This window comes from Peromyscus californicus, unplaced genomic scaffold (assembly GCF_007827085.1).
Source record: "Peromyscus californicus insignis strain IS unplaced genomic scaffold, ASM782708v3 Scaffold_21__1_contigs__length_65335640, whole genome shotgun sequence".
Lineage (NCBI taxonomy): Eukaryota > Metazoa > Chordata > Mammalia > Rodentia > Cricetidae > Peromyscus > Peromyscus californicus.
The window spans coordinates 41,477,791-41,497,059 of NW_026294514.1; the positions used below are offsets into that span (position 1 = coordinate 41,477,791).

Here is a 19,269-nt window from a genome sequence, read left to right on the forward strand (position 1 = left end):
CTATCACCAGGATCATGGCTTCAGGTGGAAGGATAGTCCTCCCACCCACAGTAGATAAGCCTGAGGACTGGGGCACAACCTCTTCCCATCCCTCTAGATTTCCTGGTGGTTTCTCTTCTGGTTTACAGATGTCCTAATCCCATGGTGCTCTAGCCCCTAGATACAGAGACTCTAAGTAACATCAGGTCAGCCAATCTGAAGGGCTAATGGAAGTAGCTTGAATAACATATTTTGCTATGCAATATATGCAGTCTAACTTCTTTCTGAAACCTGAAAACCCAACAATGCTGACCAGAGTTCTATTTAATCGAGTCAGTCACACACACAAACATTTGGAAAATGGCACCACATACACAACTTGTTTTTGTTTGTTGTTTGGGTGCTATGAAGTCCCGTGAGTCACTTACAAAAGTTTCTTGGCTGGACGGAAAGATAAGAACTACTACCCAGAGAATGCTGTTTCCTTCACCAGTGCCCTCATAATCAACCCATTCATTCATCCACTAAGCCGTCTGTCTTAGTTAGGGTTACTACTGCTGTGATGAAATATCATGATCAAGAGCAAGTTGGAAAGACAGAGCTTATTTCACTCACAGTTCCGTGAAACAGTTCATCATCAAAGGCAGTGAGGGCAGGAACTCAAACAGAGCAGGATCCTGGAGGCAGGAGCTGATGCAGAGGCCACGGTGGGGTGCTGCTCACTGGCTTTCTAAACAAGGCCTGCTCAGCCTGTTTTCCTATAGAACCCAGGACCAGTAGCCCAGGGTATGGAATCACCCACGATGGGCTGGGCTTCCCCATCAATCACTGATTAAGAAAATGCCCTCAGGCTTGCCTACAGCCCCTTCTAATGAAGGCATTTTCTTAATTGAGACTCCCCTCCTCTCAGATGACTTTAACTTGTGTCAAGTTGACTGACATAAAACTATCCAGCACATCTTCTGCCATGCAAAACAGGAGGGGCTCTGGGCTATAAAAGCAAAGAATGACACCAGACCTTCCAGAAGCCTGCTGTTTAGTAGAAAGCACCAACTTGCTGGAAAATAGTAATTTGATCTTGAGTTAGCACTGGACTTTCCCCTCAGAGCTTTCTAGCTCCTTGGTGTTTCATCCTGAGAAGAGTTTCCTGGTTCCATCTGTGCTCTGGGGGAGTGGGGGTGGGGGGTGGTGACCACGACCCATTAGCAATTACTCAAGTGGATGCTGGAGCAAAGAAGCGCACAGGGCATGGTCTGGGCAGACTGGCGTAATTACAGGGCAGAATGAAATTATTCCTGTAACAAAAGCAAGAGCAATTTCTAGAAAGTGGTGGGGGAAGGGGGGTTTGGGGGGGTGGGGTAGGGAGCAGGGGGTGGGAAGAGGGCTTTGATTGATGGTCACTAAGAGGTTTCACAGGGGGCAGGGGAGAGAATTTTTAACGGAGTTCCAGACAGAAACATGATCAGGGGAAAGATTATACTGCACTTTTGGGTATGCTCTGTGTGTGGTGTGTGTGTGTGTGTGTGTGTGTGTGTGTGTGTGTGTGTGTATTTATACTCCACCCCTTAAGAAGCCCCCTGAAAATACCATCCACTGAGCCCATGGCAATCAGGACTAGCTTTCAGACAGTCTGGAAACAGTATCTTTCAGTGTGATCAGGCCTGGGTGGAGGAAAGGGATGTTAAGAATGAGGTAAGGGTCTGGCTGCTGCAGTCTTGAGGGTATAGGAAGGAAGTGCTGTCTCGCGCTTACCGAGGGATTGCCTGGGCAGAAGGAAAATCAAGTTTGTTGTAACTTGACTAGCAAACAGCAGTGCAACCCAATTCTTCAGTTTTTGATTCGGATGCTTAAATGAGAGCGTCACATTTTTCTCCCTTTCTTCCTCAGAGCACCTATTCCAGACCTAGCCTCTCCCCTCTTGCCTAAGGCATGGTTTCTGTCTCACTTCTGACTGCCAGGCAGGAAATGTTCCTAGCCGTGGGATAAGCCTCCCGTAGGAAGGGGGCGAGGAGGAGGCTGAGAAGAGGAAAAGAGAAACAAAGGAAGAAAAACACAAACTTTACTAGAGCAGCTGGCGGGAGCCACAAGCTCCAGGCAAGCAGGTTTCCAGTTTCCTAGAAGCAGGGATCCATGGGCGGGGATGTTCAGGGTACTCTGTGGGTGGGGCCTTCACTGTATGCTAATCAGTCCCTTGTACTGTGTGGGCGTGGCCCTCAAATGTATGCTAATCTATTCACTGTACTCTGTGGGCGTGGCCCCCAGTGTATGCTAATCAGTCCCTTGTACTGTGTGGGCGTGGTCCGCGGGCGGGCGGGCGGGCGGGGCGGCCCTAGCGGTCGAGCCGTGGGGCGCCGGACGCTCTGGGCCGCTGACCCGCTCCCGGAGCTGGTCCACGCTGGTCCGGCTCTTTGTTCTGGGTCGGCGCGGGGACATGCGCCGCTGAGGATGGAGGTGGAGGACTCGGGCGGCGTGGTGCTGACCGCCTACCACTCGCACGCGCGCTCGCAACCCCAGGGCGCAGAGCCGCGCTGCGCGCCCCGGACCGCCGCCAGCCACCCGCTCAGCAGGTACCGAGCCGCACCGAGGGCCGCGCCAGCATCCGGCGGGCGGGCGGGCGGGGCGGGGGGAGGGGGCGGCAGCGCTTTGGCAAGTTTTTGTGGAGTTGATGAACTGAGCCTGCTGCTGTTCGTATGGTCCTGACGGGTAATGAGAAATAGCGTGGGCAAAAAGTCTGTGTGTGGCTGGCTGAGGCTAGCGGAGCGGGGGGACCTGCTAAAACTTTATGATGAGTTGGACACACTCATCCTTGCTGTGGAAGGCTCTCACCAGGTACTGGAGCAATTTTAAAATATTATTAAAAACCAAACACAAGCCAGAGGAAAAGAAAAAAAAAAGTTCTCTCAAACACTCAGATGAACTATTTGGAGCTAAAGTTTCTCTCGAAAGGAAACTTCCTCTGACGTAACAAATTGACTTCTAGCGTAAATACTCTCTCAATTGTGTAAATAGAGTGGTATCATTATTCCATTACTGCCCGTGTCGATTCTATGCAGCAAATTCAATTCCTGTGTATTTCTTTGGGTGGGAAGAAGTGTATAACCCCCTCAACACGTGCATTTAATAAACCAGGGGTCTGTATTACATTGCTCTGACAGTGTCCATCTGTTCCACGGTGGATCAAGGTCAGTTGGAGCCCCACTAACGACACCGAAGGCGAGTGCACAGAAATATTCCGAATGTGAGATGGTCTGTCTGCTCTCTGGCATATTTAGGGGAAGTTCATTTGCTTAAGTGTTGCCCATCCGCTATGAAGACATCGAGGGATGCTTTATTTATTTTGAAGCCTACACTTTGGTTTCCTCTCCTTGTGGCATTTTATATCACTGTTGTTTTTCAGTTACTTGTTTCCCCTCACACCTTTCCCTTTATGGGATTATAATTACTTCTGTTTCCCAATTTAATTGATTTGTGATTACAGAACATGCTTTGGAAGGTATCCACGGGATGAACCAACCACACTGGTTTAGGGACGACACTGGGCTTGGCGAACAAAGAAATGATTGTTTCTTCCAAAGAGAGCATGTTGAGTCAAATCTCATTTTTATATAGACGGTGAGAAATGGACCAGTTTGCTCCGGCAGTAGGAGTCATGCACATCGTTTAAAGGCTGCTTGCAGATACAAACTCTCCTCTGTGTTAGTGTGCAATTCTTTAAAAACAAAACACCGTCTTTGACCATTATGGCTTACACTAGGAGTGACTAAGTAGACGTGATTTGATGCAAAGCAAGGGCCGATTTTGTACATTCTTAAACGGCTTGGGTGTCACTGTCTGTTATAAGCCTTAGCAGCTGTCTGTGGGCACCAGCCAGGTCGCTGAAAGGGAATTGGAGGGAGATGTCTTATTAGCCCAGCATGTGGTCTGGTGGAATGATAATGCCTGAGAGTGGGCCAGTCCATCTCTTACCATAAACCAATCAGGTCCAACTCTGTAATTTTGGTGGTTGCCTGGCACTCTATAGGACTCTCTGTTTTTCACTCCTCTGAGGCAGGGAATGGAGGTGTGCATTCCCACATCCTTCCAGCCTTCGAACAGCAGAATCCTGGGAGAATAACTTAACTCCCTGGTCCTCAGTAAAAGCATTGGAAATAGAGGTTCCTGTGTTTACCGGGAGCCGGAGGATACTACATCATTAATCATGTGTCTGATAACAGAAATGATCAGACCCAGTCATTAACCTTTGACTTACTAGCTAATGATCAATACTTCCTTTCAAGCCAAGAAGCAAGATGGTATTGTTCTACTTTGGAAGAAAGCACTTTCTCAGAAACACACTTTCCTAAAATCGCTTATGTATTTGGAGCCTACTTGTAGAGTAGTGAGCCGTCTGGGTAGGTGACCGTGGGCTCTGGCTTCCCAAGGATCATTTTTTAGCTCTTGCTAGCATAGGTGGAAATCAAAGCTAATCTTTCCTCCTTCCTCCTCAGGCCTCTACTACACCTAGTTTATCTGGTTTTGAATTTGGGGTCTATATAATATAATATATTCACTATCTCTATGTTTTGTTTATTTCCCCCACCATTGTATTCAAATAACAAAGAAGTATCTGGTATATTGTAGTAGCCAAATAAATATTTCTTGAGGATGTTAATGGATTCTGACTAAGACTATAACAGGGCCAAGATAAAAATGGCAGGATTTTAAAGAGCCAAACTCAGCCTGTTGGCACAAACTATGTGTTAGTAACATGTCAAGCATTGGAAACACAAAGATAAATGGGATGTTCTTCCTGCCACAAGAATGTGGGCAGACCAATGGAATTTTTAGCGAAAGGATGAGACAATAGAACTTTTGGAAGGAAAGAAGTGATACAATTTCTGGTATAGGAAGTTTCACATAACCGGATTTCCAACTTCTGGTTAAGAAGGCAGGGCCTAGGACCTGGGGTCCACTCTGCTGCCTGTCAAAACTGTCTGAGGCTGAGGAATAGTAATGGCTGCTCCTTGTGCTGGCCTTGGGGCCCTTGTTTGCCACACTCTTTCTGCTGCAGTCTCATTGAAGTCATCACCTAGATTCCTCTGGGGCCTGCTGTTTTCTTATGTAGTTTTGTTAGAGTAAATAACCAGGAAAATGTGCCTGTCAGTCTTGGGGTAGGATTGCCAGACCTTGCCTGTGACCCTCTTCTGAGTAGACTAGTTGAACAACTTATGGCATTGAACAACTCCAAAGAGATGTCATAAATGTTGATGATGTCCTTGATGGGCAGTAGACATTCTTGGTAGGTGGTTCCCTGTTAGTGGCTCCTGATTAGTGGGCAACTAAACAAGTCAAAATAAGCTCATCTAAAACATCAACTACCATTCAAATATATGGGATCCATTTAAATATCTGAATTTTACAGCTCCCATCTCAGAATTTGGAAGAATTCAGGCAATGTCTTGTTCTTGCCTTGTTTGATTGATGGATTACAACTAAACATGGGATGTAATGAATGGAACAATCTCGTATCTCAGAAATCAATGCACTGGGTACCTAAAAGACTATCCACTGGGGTTGGTTGGCAATACGTCTTCTCCAGGTTTCAATTAAAAAAAATCATTTAATGTAGATAAGCAATATTATGATATTTAATATATGGATCATCCTTTGTCTATTTCTTTCTAAGAAGTCAGTACATGGAGAGTAAACAGTATACTGGTAAATAAAGCATGCTCTTCCTTCTTGGAATTTGCCTGTGGAGTTGGGGCACTTAAAATACCACTGTATTTCCTTCTGAGCCCTTCTGTGTTTCTTTTAGAATTCCCTTTTGTTTTCTATGATCTCTGTCATTATGTTTCTCCACTTTATAATAGAGCAGAGTGTGGGTAGTCTTTGTTGTTAATTCTTTTTTTTTCTAATTAATTTTTTTTGGTTTTTCGGTTTTTCGAGACAGGGTTTCTCTTTGTAGCTTTGCGCCTTTCCTGGAACTCACTCTGTAGCCCAGGCTGGCCTTGAACTCACAGAGATCCACCTGCCTCTGCCTCCCAAGTGCTGGGATTGCCGGCCGCTGCCGCCTCCACCAGGCTGGTTGTTAATTCTTAACAATAATTTTCTCATGCAACTTTTGTCTTTTAAGATTTTCTTAGGAATTGACTTAAAAGACTATACAGTCTTTCTTTGCTCTGACTTCTCAGGAGTCATGTTTATATGCCTGTAGCATTAAATATCAGTTTGTTTTATTGGGCTAATAGATGAGATTCTGTAAATGTTCTGATCTATGAAAATAAATTGTTGAAATTATCTTCAGAATCATGCTTTTTAGAAAGGTCAAACTTATACTCAGAAGCAGGGGAATGTTGATAAACATCCAAAATACTTCCACTTATAAAGTGAGAATTAGCCAAAGATGGTGCTCATTGCCCTGTTTTTGTTTTTTTTTTTTGTTTTTGATTTGTTTTTTTGTTTTGTTTTTAGGCATTTCCTTGGTTATATGAAATAATGATGTAGACATTTGAGGGGAGGGCCTGATATAAAATGACCATGATTATTTCTAGTTGTACAATAAACTTCCTGAGAAATGACAAAAAAAAAATAGAGAAATAAATAAAACAGCTCTTTCTAAAAAACAAACAGAGCCACCATCCAGGGTTACCCATGGGGTCTCTGCAGCCCTGTCCCCATTTGGTGAAGTCTTGTTGGATCTTAATATCACAGACACTTTTATTTATAATGAGAACACTTTGATAAAACAGATTTGATGATGATGAGGAAGTAAATATTTTGAGCAAAACTAAACAGCAACTTTTAGTGTTGATCTGTTTTGGGGATACTTTTCTGGTTTGGAATTAGTTTAAAAGATAGGTATTTCAACAGGTCAACATTTGCTAAAATTAAACATTTGTGTAGGTCCATGTGAGCTTGTGCATGTACAAAGGACACCAAATTCCAGGGGATGGTGGGCTTCTTGTTCTAGGAGGTTCAGAAATAGTAATGAAAATGGAATTCTTGGATGAGGATGGGTATTTATAGGCCATTTTTATGGTGTGGTTGAAAGCAGAGCTGATGTCTCTGGTTTCCTTTATGAACTCCCTGCTGAGCGGAGGTGCCTCCATATGTAGAACGGTTGCCAAACATCTGGTGTATTTCCTTTGATCCTATCATTTGGCTAAACATTTGGCCAGTTGGTCTATCCATTTTTAACCTGCTCAGTTCTCCCTGACCATTAATGTAAGCACAAACACACAGGAAGTTTAGAGTGGCCTAGAAGCACCTTTGTCCTCTTAACTTTTAATTTTCAGGTTGTACAGTTGCATTTACAGAAAATTTGCAACAATAACCTTCACCCAGATTCCTTAAATGTTTATGTGTTGCAAAACCAGCATGGCAGTGGTCAAAACTAAATAAATTAACCATGGCATACTGCAGTTAACTAAACTACAAAACTACAGGCTATATTTTTATTTCACTGATTTTCTTGCTATAGTTAATTTTCCAGTTATGTAGTTGAACCCAAGATCCCATGGTGAAACTAAGCATGTCCCCCGAGGCTTCTCTGTTGTGATTAATCTGTCTTTTATGACTCTGGCACTTGTTGAGAACTTGTTGGTGATTTTATAGGAAGTCACTTAAATTAATTAGTCCAGTGTGTTCTTATGAAGTCAGTGAGAGTATGAGAAAATTCTGTGAAAGTGAGGACAGGCCATCTTGTCAGGTCCAAGACACTAGGTTGTTGTAGTGATGTTAACGTTGGTCACCTGGCTAAGGTGGAGTTGCTAGCTTTTTGTTTTGTTTTGTTTTTTGTTTTTTTTCGAGATAGGGTTTCTCTATGTAGCTTTGGTGCCTGTCCTGGAACTCACTCTGTAGACCAGGCTGGCCTCAAACTCACAGAGGTCCGCCTGGCTCTGCCTCCCGAGTTCTGGGATTAAAGGCATGCACCACCGCTGCCTGGCTCGTTGCTAGCTTCCTATACCACAGAGTCACCATTTCCCCCTTTGCCATTAATTATTGTCCTTCTGGAAATACTTTATGCAAACATCTTTTCTTCCCCAACTATCCTGTACTGATTTTAGCCTCTGTCTATGGATCATGGCAGCAAAGTTTATTACTGTGGTGTTCTGATGGTGATTTTTCTCTCATTTCATCTCAGTTTGACTTAATTTATGTACCATGAAATTATCTATTCATCACCCTTTCTAACTTTATTATTTTTATGTCTATCAAGTCTACAAAGTGAATCCAGTGTGAGGAGACATCAGTGGCCATGTGATAACATGATTTAGTTTTGCCTGGCTTGACTTCATGAAAACCATGAAGGTAAATTTTCTAATTTTTAAAGTTCCTTTATTTTTTTTTGGAAGAGGAATTTTTTTTTTTTTTTTTTTTTTTTTTTTTTTTTTTTTTTTTTTTTTTTTTTTTTTGGTTTTTCGAGACAGGGTTTCTCTGTGTAGCTTTGCGCCTTTCCTGGGACTCACTTGGTAGCCCAGGCTGGCCTCCAACTCACAGAGATCCGCCTGGCTCTGCCTCCCGAGTGCTGGGATTAAAGGCGTGCGCCACCACCGCCCGGCTGGAAGAGGAATTTTATTGAAGCTTTAAGAGAAAGAAAAAAGTCAGAAAGTTGCTAGATTAAATGTTCCGTGATTAGATCTTCTTCTTTATTTCTTAGCAGTGTCTTGACATCTAAGCTCTCCTAGGGTATTAACTGAGTGTCCGCATATGTATATCTTTTTAAAACTCACTTATTTTATTAACATTTTGGATAAAATCCCAATTAGGCCACCATAGGGCATTCCCATGGCCCTGCCCTACAGGCTCCTAGGGGCTGGAAAATTGCATGACCCTGTCCAGGAAAGGAGTGAGCCTGGACTTCAACAGGTCCGAGGAGGGTACCCTGCTTATGTATTTTAACCCACGTAAACATCCCAATTTGAATATAATCAAATTTCTTTACACTCCACCATCAAACCAAACGATGTTACTTTTGGAGTAATTGCCACATTCTTATTCCTCAACTGAATGGTCTCTAGATATCAGCTCCAGCTGAGAAAAAAAGGAAAATGTTCTGTACCAAAGCAAAAGATGTGAATAGAATATTTCTTTGAAGGAAATTTGGGGACTTTAAGTAGTTGACTTTGTACTGTTTTTAAATCTCTTTATATGGAAATACAAAGTCAACCACTTCTCTAATCAGTGTAGAAATGAAACTTTTCTTGATTGTTCCAAAAAAAAATATAGCATGAGGACCACAGAGGTAGCCCAGAGGGTAAAGGTGCTTGCTGCCAAGCCTGATGACCTGAATTCAATCCCCAGGAGCCTCATGGTAGAAGGAGAGAAAAGGCTCCTCAAAGTTGACCTCTGACCTCTATATGCATGCAGTGGGACATGAATGTATACATGTGCACATACACACACACATACGCGTGCATACACACTAAATAAAATAAAATGTAAAAACAAATAAGTGAATAAATGTTGTATGAGTTGATGCAACACTTTAGTGAGCACCTATTAAGATGTATAAGTTACCAAAGAGTAAGTGACCCATATTGGTATATTGTTTTATTTCTATAATTTCAATAATGATCATGTTAATAATTATTATTCTTTAAGACAGTGCCTTGTTCTGCAGCTCCCTGTGTAGCCCAGACTGGTTTGGAACTTGTGATCTTTGCCAAGTGCTAGAATTACAGGCATGGACCACCACACCAGGCTTAAAGTATTAGTTATTGTTGTTAATTTTCCCACATGCTGAAGAGTAAAATTAGATCTACATCTCTCACTCATCCTGCACAAAAATCTACTCAAGACAAGATTAAAAACCTTAATGTAAACAAGGACCACTGAACTTGTTACAGGAAAACAGAGAGGAAACACTTTAGGGTATAATTTAAGCAAGACCCACCAGCAGCACAAAAAATGGCCATAAAAATTGATAAGTGTATTACATGCCATTTAAAAGCTTCCACATATGAGAAGGAACTATCAGCAGCGTGAACAGACAGCCTGCAAAATGGGAGCAAACCTTTGCCAGCTATACTCCAGGCAGGGGTTAATATCTAGACTACATAAAGAACAGCAAAAATTAAACTCCCAAACTCGCCATCAACAAATGGGCCAATGAGCTCATAGACAGGTCCTCAGTAAAAGAAACACCAATGGCCAATAGCTATTTTAAGGCGTGCTTAAGATCCTTAGCTATCATGGAAATGCAAATTAAAACCACTTTGAGATTCCATCTGCCGCCCATTCAGATGGCTGTGGTCAAGAAAACAATTGCTGACAGATAGTGGGAGGAGCATCCCCTGTTGGAGGGAGTGTAAATAGCTCAGCCACCTGGCAAAAGTAGAACTACCCTATGATGCATCTGTGTTGCTCCTGGGCACGAACCGAAAGGACTCCGTATCCTGCCACGGAGACACATCCATATCTGAGCTTATCACTGTTCTTATCCCAATAGCAAGGACATGGACCCCACCTATCTGTCCATCAACTGATGAACGGATACTGAACACGTTGTGGAACGTAGCCACAACAGACTTTTGTCCCGTTGTAAAGAAAAGTGAACTTATATAGTTTTCAGGAAAAATGGTTGACGCTAGACAGTCTTACATACAGTGAGGTAACCCGGGCTCAGAAAGGCAAACAGCACGTGTTTTCTCTCATCTACAGATCCATGTGTGTGTATTTGTGTGGAAGTGTGGGCAGAGGTTAGGAAACTAGAAGTGAGCCCCTAAAGTGGCTTTAGGAGAGGGAGGTGGGCAGGGTAGTAGAATGCACATGGTATGAATCAGGGTAGGAGCTAAATGGAGAGCCATGGTCAAGAAGAGCCGGAGGATCAGTGAAAACGGAGTATCCCCCAGAATGCCACAAGGAAACCCATTGCTTTGTATGCTGATTAAAAAATAAACGGGAGTGGGGGTGCTCTCAAGCATCCTTTGGGTACCCCGAGTGTCCTGTCACACATCAGTAAATGACTGTGACAGATAAATTGTCTAGCAGGTGTCAAGTGCCAGGCTATTCCAAGGGTGGGGGAGTGTATGCTAAGCCTCCTTTAGAGGAACAGCTGGGGTCTCATGTTACTCTGCACAACTAAGTCTGTACGCTCTCTGCCGATCCATCCAATGACTGGACAGTGACTACATACAAACAGCTCGAAGACAGGAAGGAGGAGCTGCAAGCTGGAGATAAAGAAGCATGAAGGAATTCTTAAGCTGTCAAGCAAGTGAGACTTAGCTAAGCTGTTTTAGTCCTTCTGGGTTGTGGTGCTGATTATTTTTTAGGTAGAAAGACAAATCTTTCTCTTTGCCATGAACTTTGTGGGGAGTCACGGGATTTTTTTTTTTTCTTTTTGACATCTGTAACGTGTAGGGACAAGAGTTCATTTGAAGTTGGTTCTTTGTTGCTTATCTATGAGAATCGACACAGAAAACACTGATCGGTGCCTTTGTCTTCAAACAAACACTAATGTATCTGTGTTCCCACAAAAGCCACTGATGAAGTTACGTGGTTTCTCCATTGTTCTGCTTCTTCTCCTCCTCTTCCTCCTCTTCTTCCTCCTCCCCCAACTCCTCCTCTTCAAGGCTGGCCTCAAAAATCACAATCCTCCCGCCTTGTCCTCACGATTGCTAGGATTTCAGGCTTCCTTCACCATTGTGAGAAATCTGACAGAGGCTAGAAAAATATCAAATTAAAAAATGATAATATGCCCGCATGGTGGTGCACACTTTTAATCCCAACACTCTGGAGGCGGAGTCTGTGTAATCTCTGTGAGTTCAAGACCAGCCTGGTCTCCAAAGCGAGTCTAGACCAGTTAGGGCTACACAGTGAGACCCCTTTTAAATGAACAAAGGACATCGTGACAGTAACTGACAGACAGTCCTCCCTACATTTACCTCACCTTCACTGCTGTACTCTAAAAGTTCCAATTCTGCAGAGTAGGCCAAGTTCATATGTTAGTGGTTGGGATTAAAACTATATTTAAGTAGCAATAGATGCGAAGGAGAGTGCACATGCAGTTAAAGACATAAAGCTAAACTTGTTTTCTGGAAGTTTCCTTGATGATAGTAATCGGAGCGGTTCTTCCTCACCACGACTATCACTTGCCGCTCTAGCGAGCATTCAGCCATTAGTCACGCATCAGCGTCTTCGCTTTCCTGGGTGCTCACTGTGGGGCAAACACTGAGCTAAGAGCTTGACATGCAAGTCCTGTGACACAGCCACTCAGGCAAAGGGGAGTCCCTGAGGACCACACACACGCACACGCACACGCACACGCACACGCACACGCACACACACAGCAAGGCCATGGGAGCCCAGGCTCCTCCTTGTCTCCTTCCAAAACCCGTTCCTTCAACATGTCGCTGCAGTCCTGTGACACTGATTAGCATATTATTCATATGTCATTTTTTTGTGTGTGTCAGTTTGATGACTGATTCATTGAGAGCAGCCTTTAAATGGAAGATGTTATAAATGTCCAGCTTTGGTTCAGTCTTTCATTTTTGCATATATTTTATTCTGTTTGTGCCTCCGTGTATGTGTGTGTGCCCGCATGTGCGTGCCTGTACATGCCTGTGTGTGGGCATGTTCGGATGAGTGTGGACAATGTATATGATGCAGGTGCCATAAACGAATGTCAGGTTCCTTCCTTGGTGACTCTGCACCTTATATGTTGAGGCTCAGTCACTTCAGTCCTAAGCTTGATGATTTGACTAGCTAGCTTGCTCAGGGATCCTCTGCCTCTTTCTCCTGAGCATTGAGATTATAGATGGGTTAACACACACAGAGTCACACAAAACAGTCACATACACACTCATACACTCACACCAAACACACAGTCACCACCCCCCCCCCCCCCCCCACACACACACACCAATTTTCCATGGGCATCTGAACTCTGGTCTTCATGCCTGTATGGCAAGCCCTTTACCTACTGAGCAAACTGCCCAGATCCACCAGATTCATCAGATCCTTCCAGACCCCCCAGCAGACCCTCTACCAGGGCTTCTTATAGCACAAATCCTAATTGGTCTTAATAATAAAAACCCGGAGTCAGATATCAGGGTGAAAGCTGAAAGATCAGAGAAGCAGAGCAGCAGCCGCTAGAGACATCTTACCTCTACTGAGTACTCAGTCTGAGATAGCACTGAGTTCCTGTCTCCTCTGCCTTATATTCCTCTCTCCGCCCAGCCGTATCACTTCCTGTCTCCACCTAACTAGTGCTGGGATCAAAGGTGTGAGCCACCACTCCCTGGCCTCTGTGGCTAACTAGTGGCTTAGCTCCACACTCTGATCTTTAGGCAAGCTTTATTTGTTAATTTGTTAGATCACAAACAAAATATCACCACAGCCTCTTAACATTTTGCCTTTCACAACCTCCTCTCATCATAAATGTTTATGCAACTGAGTGTATTGATAGATAAAATAGGCATACCTATCAAACGTTAACTGATAAAGAATCATAAAAATTATTGTAAAACAATTTTTGGCATATAAATATTACCATTTACTAAAATCAAAAGCAAATTTGAATGCTAATGAGGTAGATGTGCTTTTTATATATTTTTACATAAATAATCAAGTTTTGGCTGAATAATTGATACTATAGGATGTAGAGCACTGTATTTCAGGGTCAAATGAAACTTTGATTTTATAATTGTTAATTCTGAGAACACCTCTTTTATAAATATGTAGTATAAAGTGGCATAACTATGCTTAGTGCTATTTCAGAAATGGCTAGAAATTTTGCTTAACTTGAAAATTATTTACTAATTTTTAAATGACTAATTCAGACAGCAATTTTATTAATTTTTAATTTTTTAAAAACTGAAAATAGTTATTTTATATAATATATTCTGATCATGATTTTCCCTTCCTCATCTCCTCCCAGGCCATCCCCACTTCCTCCCCGCTACAAGTCCGTGCCTTCCTTTAGCTCTCTTAAGAAAACAAACAGCAAAAAAAAAAAACCAAACAAACAAAAACAAACAACAAACAGGATAAAGCAAAATGAACAAACTCGCAAACAGAAAGAAGAAAAGAGAAACAAGCTGAAAAGACCATGAGAAGCACATACACACTCAGATAGATACACTCACAAACAAGACCCATTAAAAACTCAAAATTGGAAACCATAATATGCAAGCAAAAGACCAGTAAGGCCATAAACGCACAAAGACAATTAGACAAAGAAATTTGCAGAAATGCCCTTGAGTTAATTTTATGTTGGCCATGTCCTGCTGGGCATGGGGCCTGCCATGAAGTGTGGTTCGCATGACCAGTGAGACTTTCCTTTTAGAGTAGCTGTTGCTTGGAGACCTCTGGGTTGGGGGGTGGGAGCTTGTGTCTACATCCCCGTCTCAGAGCTGGGACCTCATCTGGTTTGGGTCTGTATAAGCCCTGCGCATGCTGCCACAGTCTCGGTGAGTTCCTATGAGTGCGAATCCTGTGTCTAAAAGGCCTTGTCTCCTTGGTGTTGTCCATCCCCGTTGGCTTCTGCATAGTTCCCTGAGCCCTGAAGGGACAGATTTGCTGGAGACATCCCATTTAGGACTGAGTTTTCCAAGGTCTCTCACTCTCTGCACATTGTCCGGGTTTAGGTCTCTATTAGTTCCCGTCTTCTCTAGGGGAAAGCTTCTTTGATGGTGGCTGAATGAGACATTGATCTATAGGTACAGTAGGATGTCGTTAGGAGTCGTTTTATTGCTGTGCTCCTTTAGCAGAACAATAATACTTGTTCCCCCTTCCCCACCCCCCTCCCCAGATCCATGCCTATCTAGTCTCAGACTCTTGGCCACCTGAGCAGGGTCACGCAGGGGTTCCATCTCACGGAGTGGGCCTTAAGTCCAATCCAGTAGTGGTTGGTTACTCCCACAACTTAAGTGCCGCTACTGTACCACCAGCGCATCATGCAGGCAGGTCACCATTGTGGACTGAAGGGTTTGTAGCTGGCTTGGGGTTCAGCTTTCTCCTCTGGTAGCCAACAGAGTATCTTCTAGTACCATGAACACTAGTCACTAGGGGTGACGGTACTAGTTAGGTCCCAGCTCGACTTTTCCATATTCAGTAATATATTTAGATGTTGTCTTCAGCAATAGGGCCTTCCCATGAGTTTGTGGGAAACAGCCAAAAGCCTTGGCTATAACCCGAGTTGTTTGGAGGATTCCATGGGGCCCCTTGGCTAACGACTTAATTAGATGTAACTCATTCCTGGCACTGGATGTTTCACTTGGTGGCAAAAAAAATTACCTATGTGATGTTGTGTTTCCCCTGTTATTTGGTGACTCCATTTAGATTTTTGGAAAATAATATTTATTTAGAAAATATTTATTAGAGAATAATTTAAATGGAATCACCAGATAACAACAATATGGAAACCTACTATAGTTAAAGCTTCTTTAGAAGACACATACATATATATTATATATATAAAATTTATAATATAATATAAATATTTATATTAGTATACATAATTTATATTATATACATTATATAATACATAATATAAGTATATGTTTATATTATATTACATATATGTCATTTTTCAATTATATTGATTATATAATTATATGTGTATGGTTAATTAATTATGTATTATATGTATATGTAATATTATATGATATAATATAAATATATATGTCATGTGTATTGTACATTATGTTATATATTATATATTATATATATTTTAAAAGAAGCTTTTACTGTAGTAGGTTTCCATATGACCTCAAGTGGTCCTTAGTTTTAGCTGCTCCTCCCCATTTGACCCTTCCATTCTAGTCCTCCTCTGTCGATCCATAAGTATTCTATTTCCTCTTCCTAGGAAGATACTTCCCTCCCTTGGAATCCTTTACTTTCTACCTAACCCCTGTGGTTATACAGATTGTAGCCTGCTTCTGGAGTACTTAACAGCTAACATCCACTTACAAATGAATACATACTGCATTTGTCTTTTTGTGTCTGGGTTACCTCACTTGGGATAATTTTTTTCCCTAATTCCATCCATTTACCTGCAAGTTTCATTATTTTTTTTTTGTAACAGCTGAATAATAGTCTGTTGTATAAATATACCATATTTTCCTGATCCATTCCTCAGCTGATGGACATCTAGGCTGTTTCTCATTTCTGGCTACTGTGAACAGAGCAGAAATGAACATAGACGAGCAGGTGTCTCTGTAATGGGATGTAAAGTACTTTGGGGTTATGCTGAAGAGTGATCTTCCTGGGCCTTAATGTGTCTGTGTCCGGGTTCTGGAGGGACCAGCACACTGGTTTCCATGGCTGTACAAGTTTTCTCTCCCCCAAGCAGTGGAGGAGTGTTCCACTTACTCCATATCCTCGACAGTGTGAGCTGTCATTTGTTTTACTGATCTTGGCCATTCTGACTAGTGTAAGAGGAAATCTCAAAGTCATTTAGATTTGCATTTCTCTAATGACTAAGAATGTTGAGCATTTCTTTAAGTGTTTCTCAGCCATTTGTGTTTCATCTTTTGAGAATTCTCTATTTATGTATATCATTATTTAATTAGGTGTTTTTTTTTTATGTCCAGTTTTTTGAGTTCTTTATATATTTTAGATACAAGTCTTCTACTGGATGTATAATTAGTAAAAAATCTTTTCCTATTCTGTAGCCTGTTGCTTTGTCTGAGTGATGGTGTCCTTTGCTATACAGAAGCTTTTCAATTTCATGAGGTGCCATTTATTAACTGTTGTTCTTAATGCCTGCGCTATCAGTGTTCTGTTCAGAAAGTCTTCTCCTGTGCCAGTGAGTTCAAGGCTGTTCCCCACTTTCTCTTCTATGAGGTTCAGTGTCTCTGGTTTTATGTTGAGATCTTCAGTCCATTTGGAGTAGAGTTTTATACAGGGTGCTAAGTATGGATCTATTTGCATTCTTCTACATGCAGACATCCAGCTTGACCAGCACCATTTGTTGAAGGCGCTGTCTTTTTTCCAGTGTATATTTCTGGCTTCTTTACATAAATCAGGTGTCCAGAGGTGTGTGGCTTTATGTCTGGGTCCTTAATTCGATTCCATTGATCAACATGTCTATTTTTATGCCAATACCATATTTCTCTTACTGTTTTTCTTACTATAGCTCTGCAACACAATTTGAGATCAAGAATAGCGATATCCCCAGCAGTTCTTTTATGATTCGGGATTCAGACAGCAATTTTTAAAATCAAACACTGTAAAATAATACAGGCCAAGGATTTGATACATGCAGGGAATGGTAATAGGAAAATGTGCACAGTAAAAACCTTGCAATTCCTATCCTTAGTTTCTGATCTGAGCCAAGGTGTTTTAGTCAGTGTATTGGCACTGCATGGTTTGCCAACAGGAACATTTTAAAGGGAGGCTGCATCAACATCCTGTGACACAGTAGGAGACCCTGTGGCCAGAAACAGCTGCGATTGCCTGGGTGTTTGATTCTTAATGGATTATTGGTTATAGTGTATCCACAAAGTTTTACTGTTGATGACTTCTTACACATTCAGCTATTCAACCTCATGTAGTTAGAGAATTGAGTCCTAAGCTCTGACTTCAGGGAGCTGTGTCGTGTCCGAGAGCCTTATGGTCATTCAGTATAACTGCAAGAGAATGCCTTTAGTTCCAGATGCCCAGGAAGCTGATGTGGAAAGATCACCTGAGCCCAAGAGTTCGAGGCTAGCCCAAGCACCCTAGGAATACCTGGTTTAACAACAGCAGTGGAAAGGGCGCTTGCGGCACCATTTTCCTGAGCCTTCCCGGCACTGTAAGCTTAAGTACAACCATTATCCATCGGGGATTCTTAGATTGTTGAGGCTGCTGGCCTAAGGTGGGCTTCAAACTCTCCCATTTAGGAAACTAATCCTGGAGGTCTTCGTCTAGCTTTGAATCTTCTGGAGAGGTGGGAGTCAGATCTACCTCTGGGCTCTGGTTGCCTGTGTTTATTTTCCAAGGCAGCCACTTTGATAAACTTTAGTTCTAATGACGACAGCACTCCTGTGGTTGACAGTTGTGTTAGTTACATGTTAACAATGGGGTGGGCTTTCCGGCTAAGTGCCAGGCCCCCGGAGGTGGCATTCCCTGTATTTAGCCAGCCTGGGAGTTTAGAGTGTCTTGATGACAGGAACTAAGCTTCCTTCGACCAGTCAGGAGTGACTGGGGCGTTCAAGAAAGAATCTCTACAGCTTAACAGAAAAGCAAAGCAGGAAGACCATGTCTTTACCAAGGCTTCTGGGGAGTGACAGCCCTGTTGAGCCAGGCTCTGGAGTGTCAGCAGACATTGAGTGTCAGCAGTCAGCTGGTCCTGTCACCACAGCGGTTATTCAGGCCCATGGCATACATGGTCTGTAGTGCTCAGTCAAACCAAGAGCAAGTACCACAGCGGGGGAACATGGGCTCCCTCCTGAGAAACACCAAGGTTTAGAAAGAGGCGGTATCAGGGACAATGTCCTTTCCTTAGTTTCCTCTCCAGTGCTGGACAACTACCCAGGCGTGTTATCTCCTCCAGTGTAACCCAGAGTCAGAAAACAGACTTGCGGTGACTTTTCATTGGCATCTGAAAGAAAAGCACTTACTGACCTCAATAGAGTGAGCGAGCAATTAACGAGGAAAAGAGCCAACTGAAAGTTTCCAGCCGGGCTGTTTTGAAAACCCAAGCACGGATGCCTGGCTCTGGAATTTGTAACATAAACTCCATCCCCTCTGCATTTGTACCTCTCTGGAATGGCAGGGTCTACTTGGCAGCTCTTTTCTATCAAATGCAGCCCCCATTGCGCTTAGCTGCAGAAAGCCCCACACTAGAGGACGCCCACGGGTCCAGCAGCTGGCAGTGTGTAACGGGAAGAAGCTGGCCGTCGACGCTGTATCTGAAGCTGTGTCATGCTTTGTGAGGCTGTGAGTCACTGCCAGCTAAAACAACATGAGTCATTGCTTAGAAGAAGCCCCACTGTGGCAGATTTCGATTAGGCCAATCCTAAACACATGGGATACTCCCAGGATGCCAATGTTTCAAAAAGTCCTTACTATGCAGGTTTTAGCTGTTAACCACCAGTTCGTTCTCCTTAGAGTTCAGGGGAATGCTTTGCTGCTCAGCGGACTAAAGGGTGAACTTAAGAAAAGAAACCCTCTTCAGTTAACCAAATCCTCCCCTAGGCTGTGCTCCTTTCTGTCTCCCCCACACCGTGCCCAAACCCATTTCCCTCATTGCTCTCTTAATCCGGCTTAAGAGCAATTGGGTTAAAATCCCTGAAATTAAAATTGTAATCTCCGGGCCGGGCGGTGGTGGCGCACACCTTTAATCCCAGCACTCGGGAGGCAGAGCCAGGTGGATCTCTGTGA

At 43.0% G+C, this 19,269-nt stretch overlaps 1 protein-coding gene across 2 annotated transcripts in view; it reads left to right on the forward strand.

Moving 5' to 3' along the window:
• Positions 1–2,304: 2,304 nt before the first annotated feature.
• Positions 2,305–19,269, forward strand: part of Arhgap28 (Rho GTPase activating protein 28) — a 174,205-nt gene continuing 157,240 nt past the window's right edge. The window contains exon 1 of one of the 2 annotated variants that reach the window (XM_052750170.1): positions 2,305–2,546. In XM_052750170.1, the coding sequence (XP_052606130.1) occupies positions 2,425–2,546 (122 nt within the window). In that variant the 5' untranslated portion in view covers positions 2,305–2,424. The remainder of the gene's footprint in view (positions 2,547–19,269) is intronic. The other variant, XM_052750171.1, reaches the window with a different exon arrangement.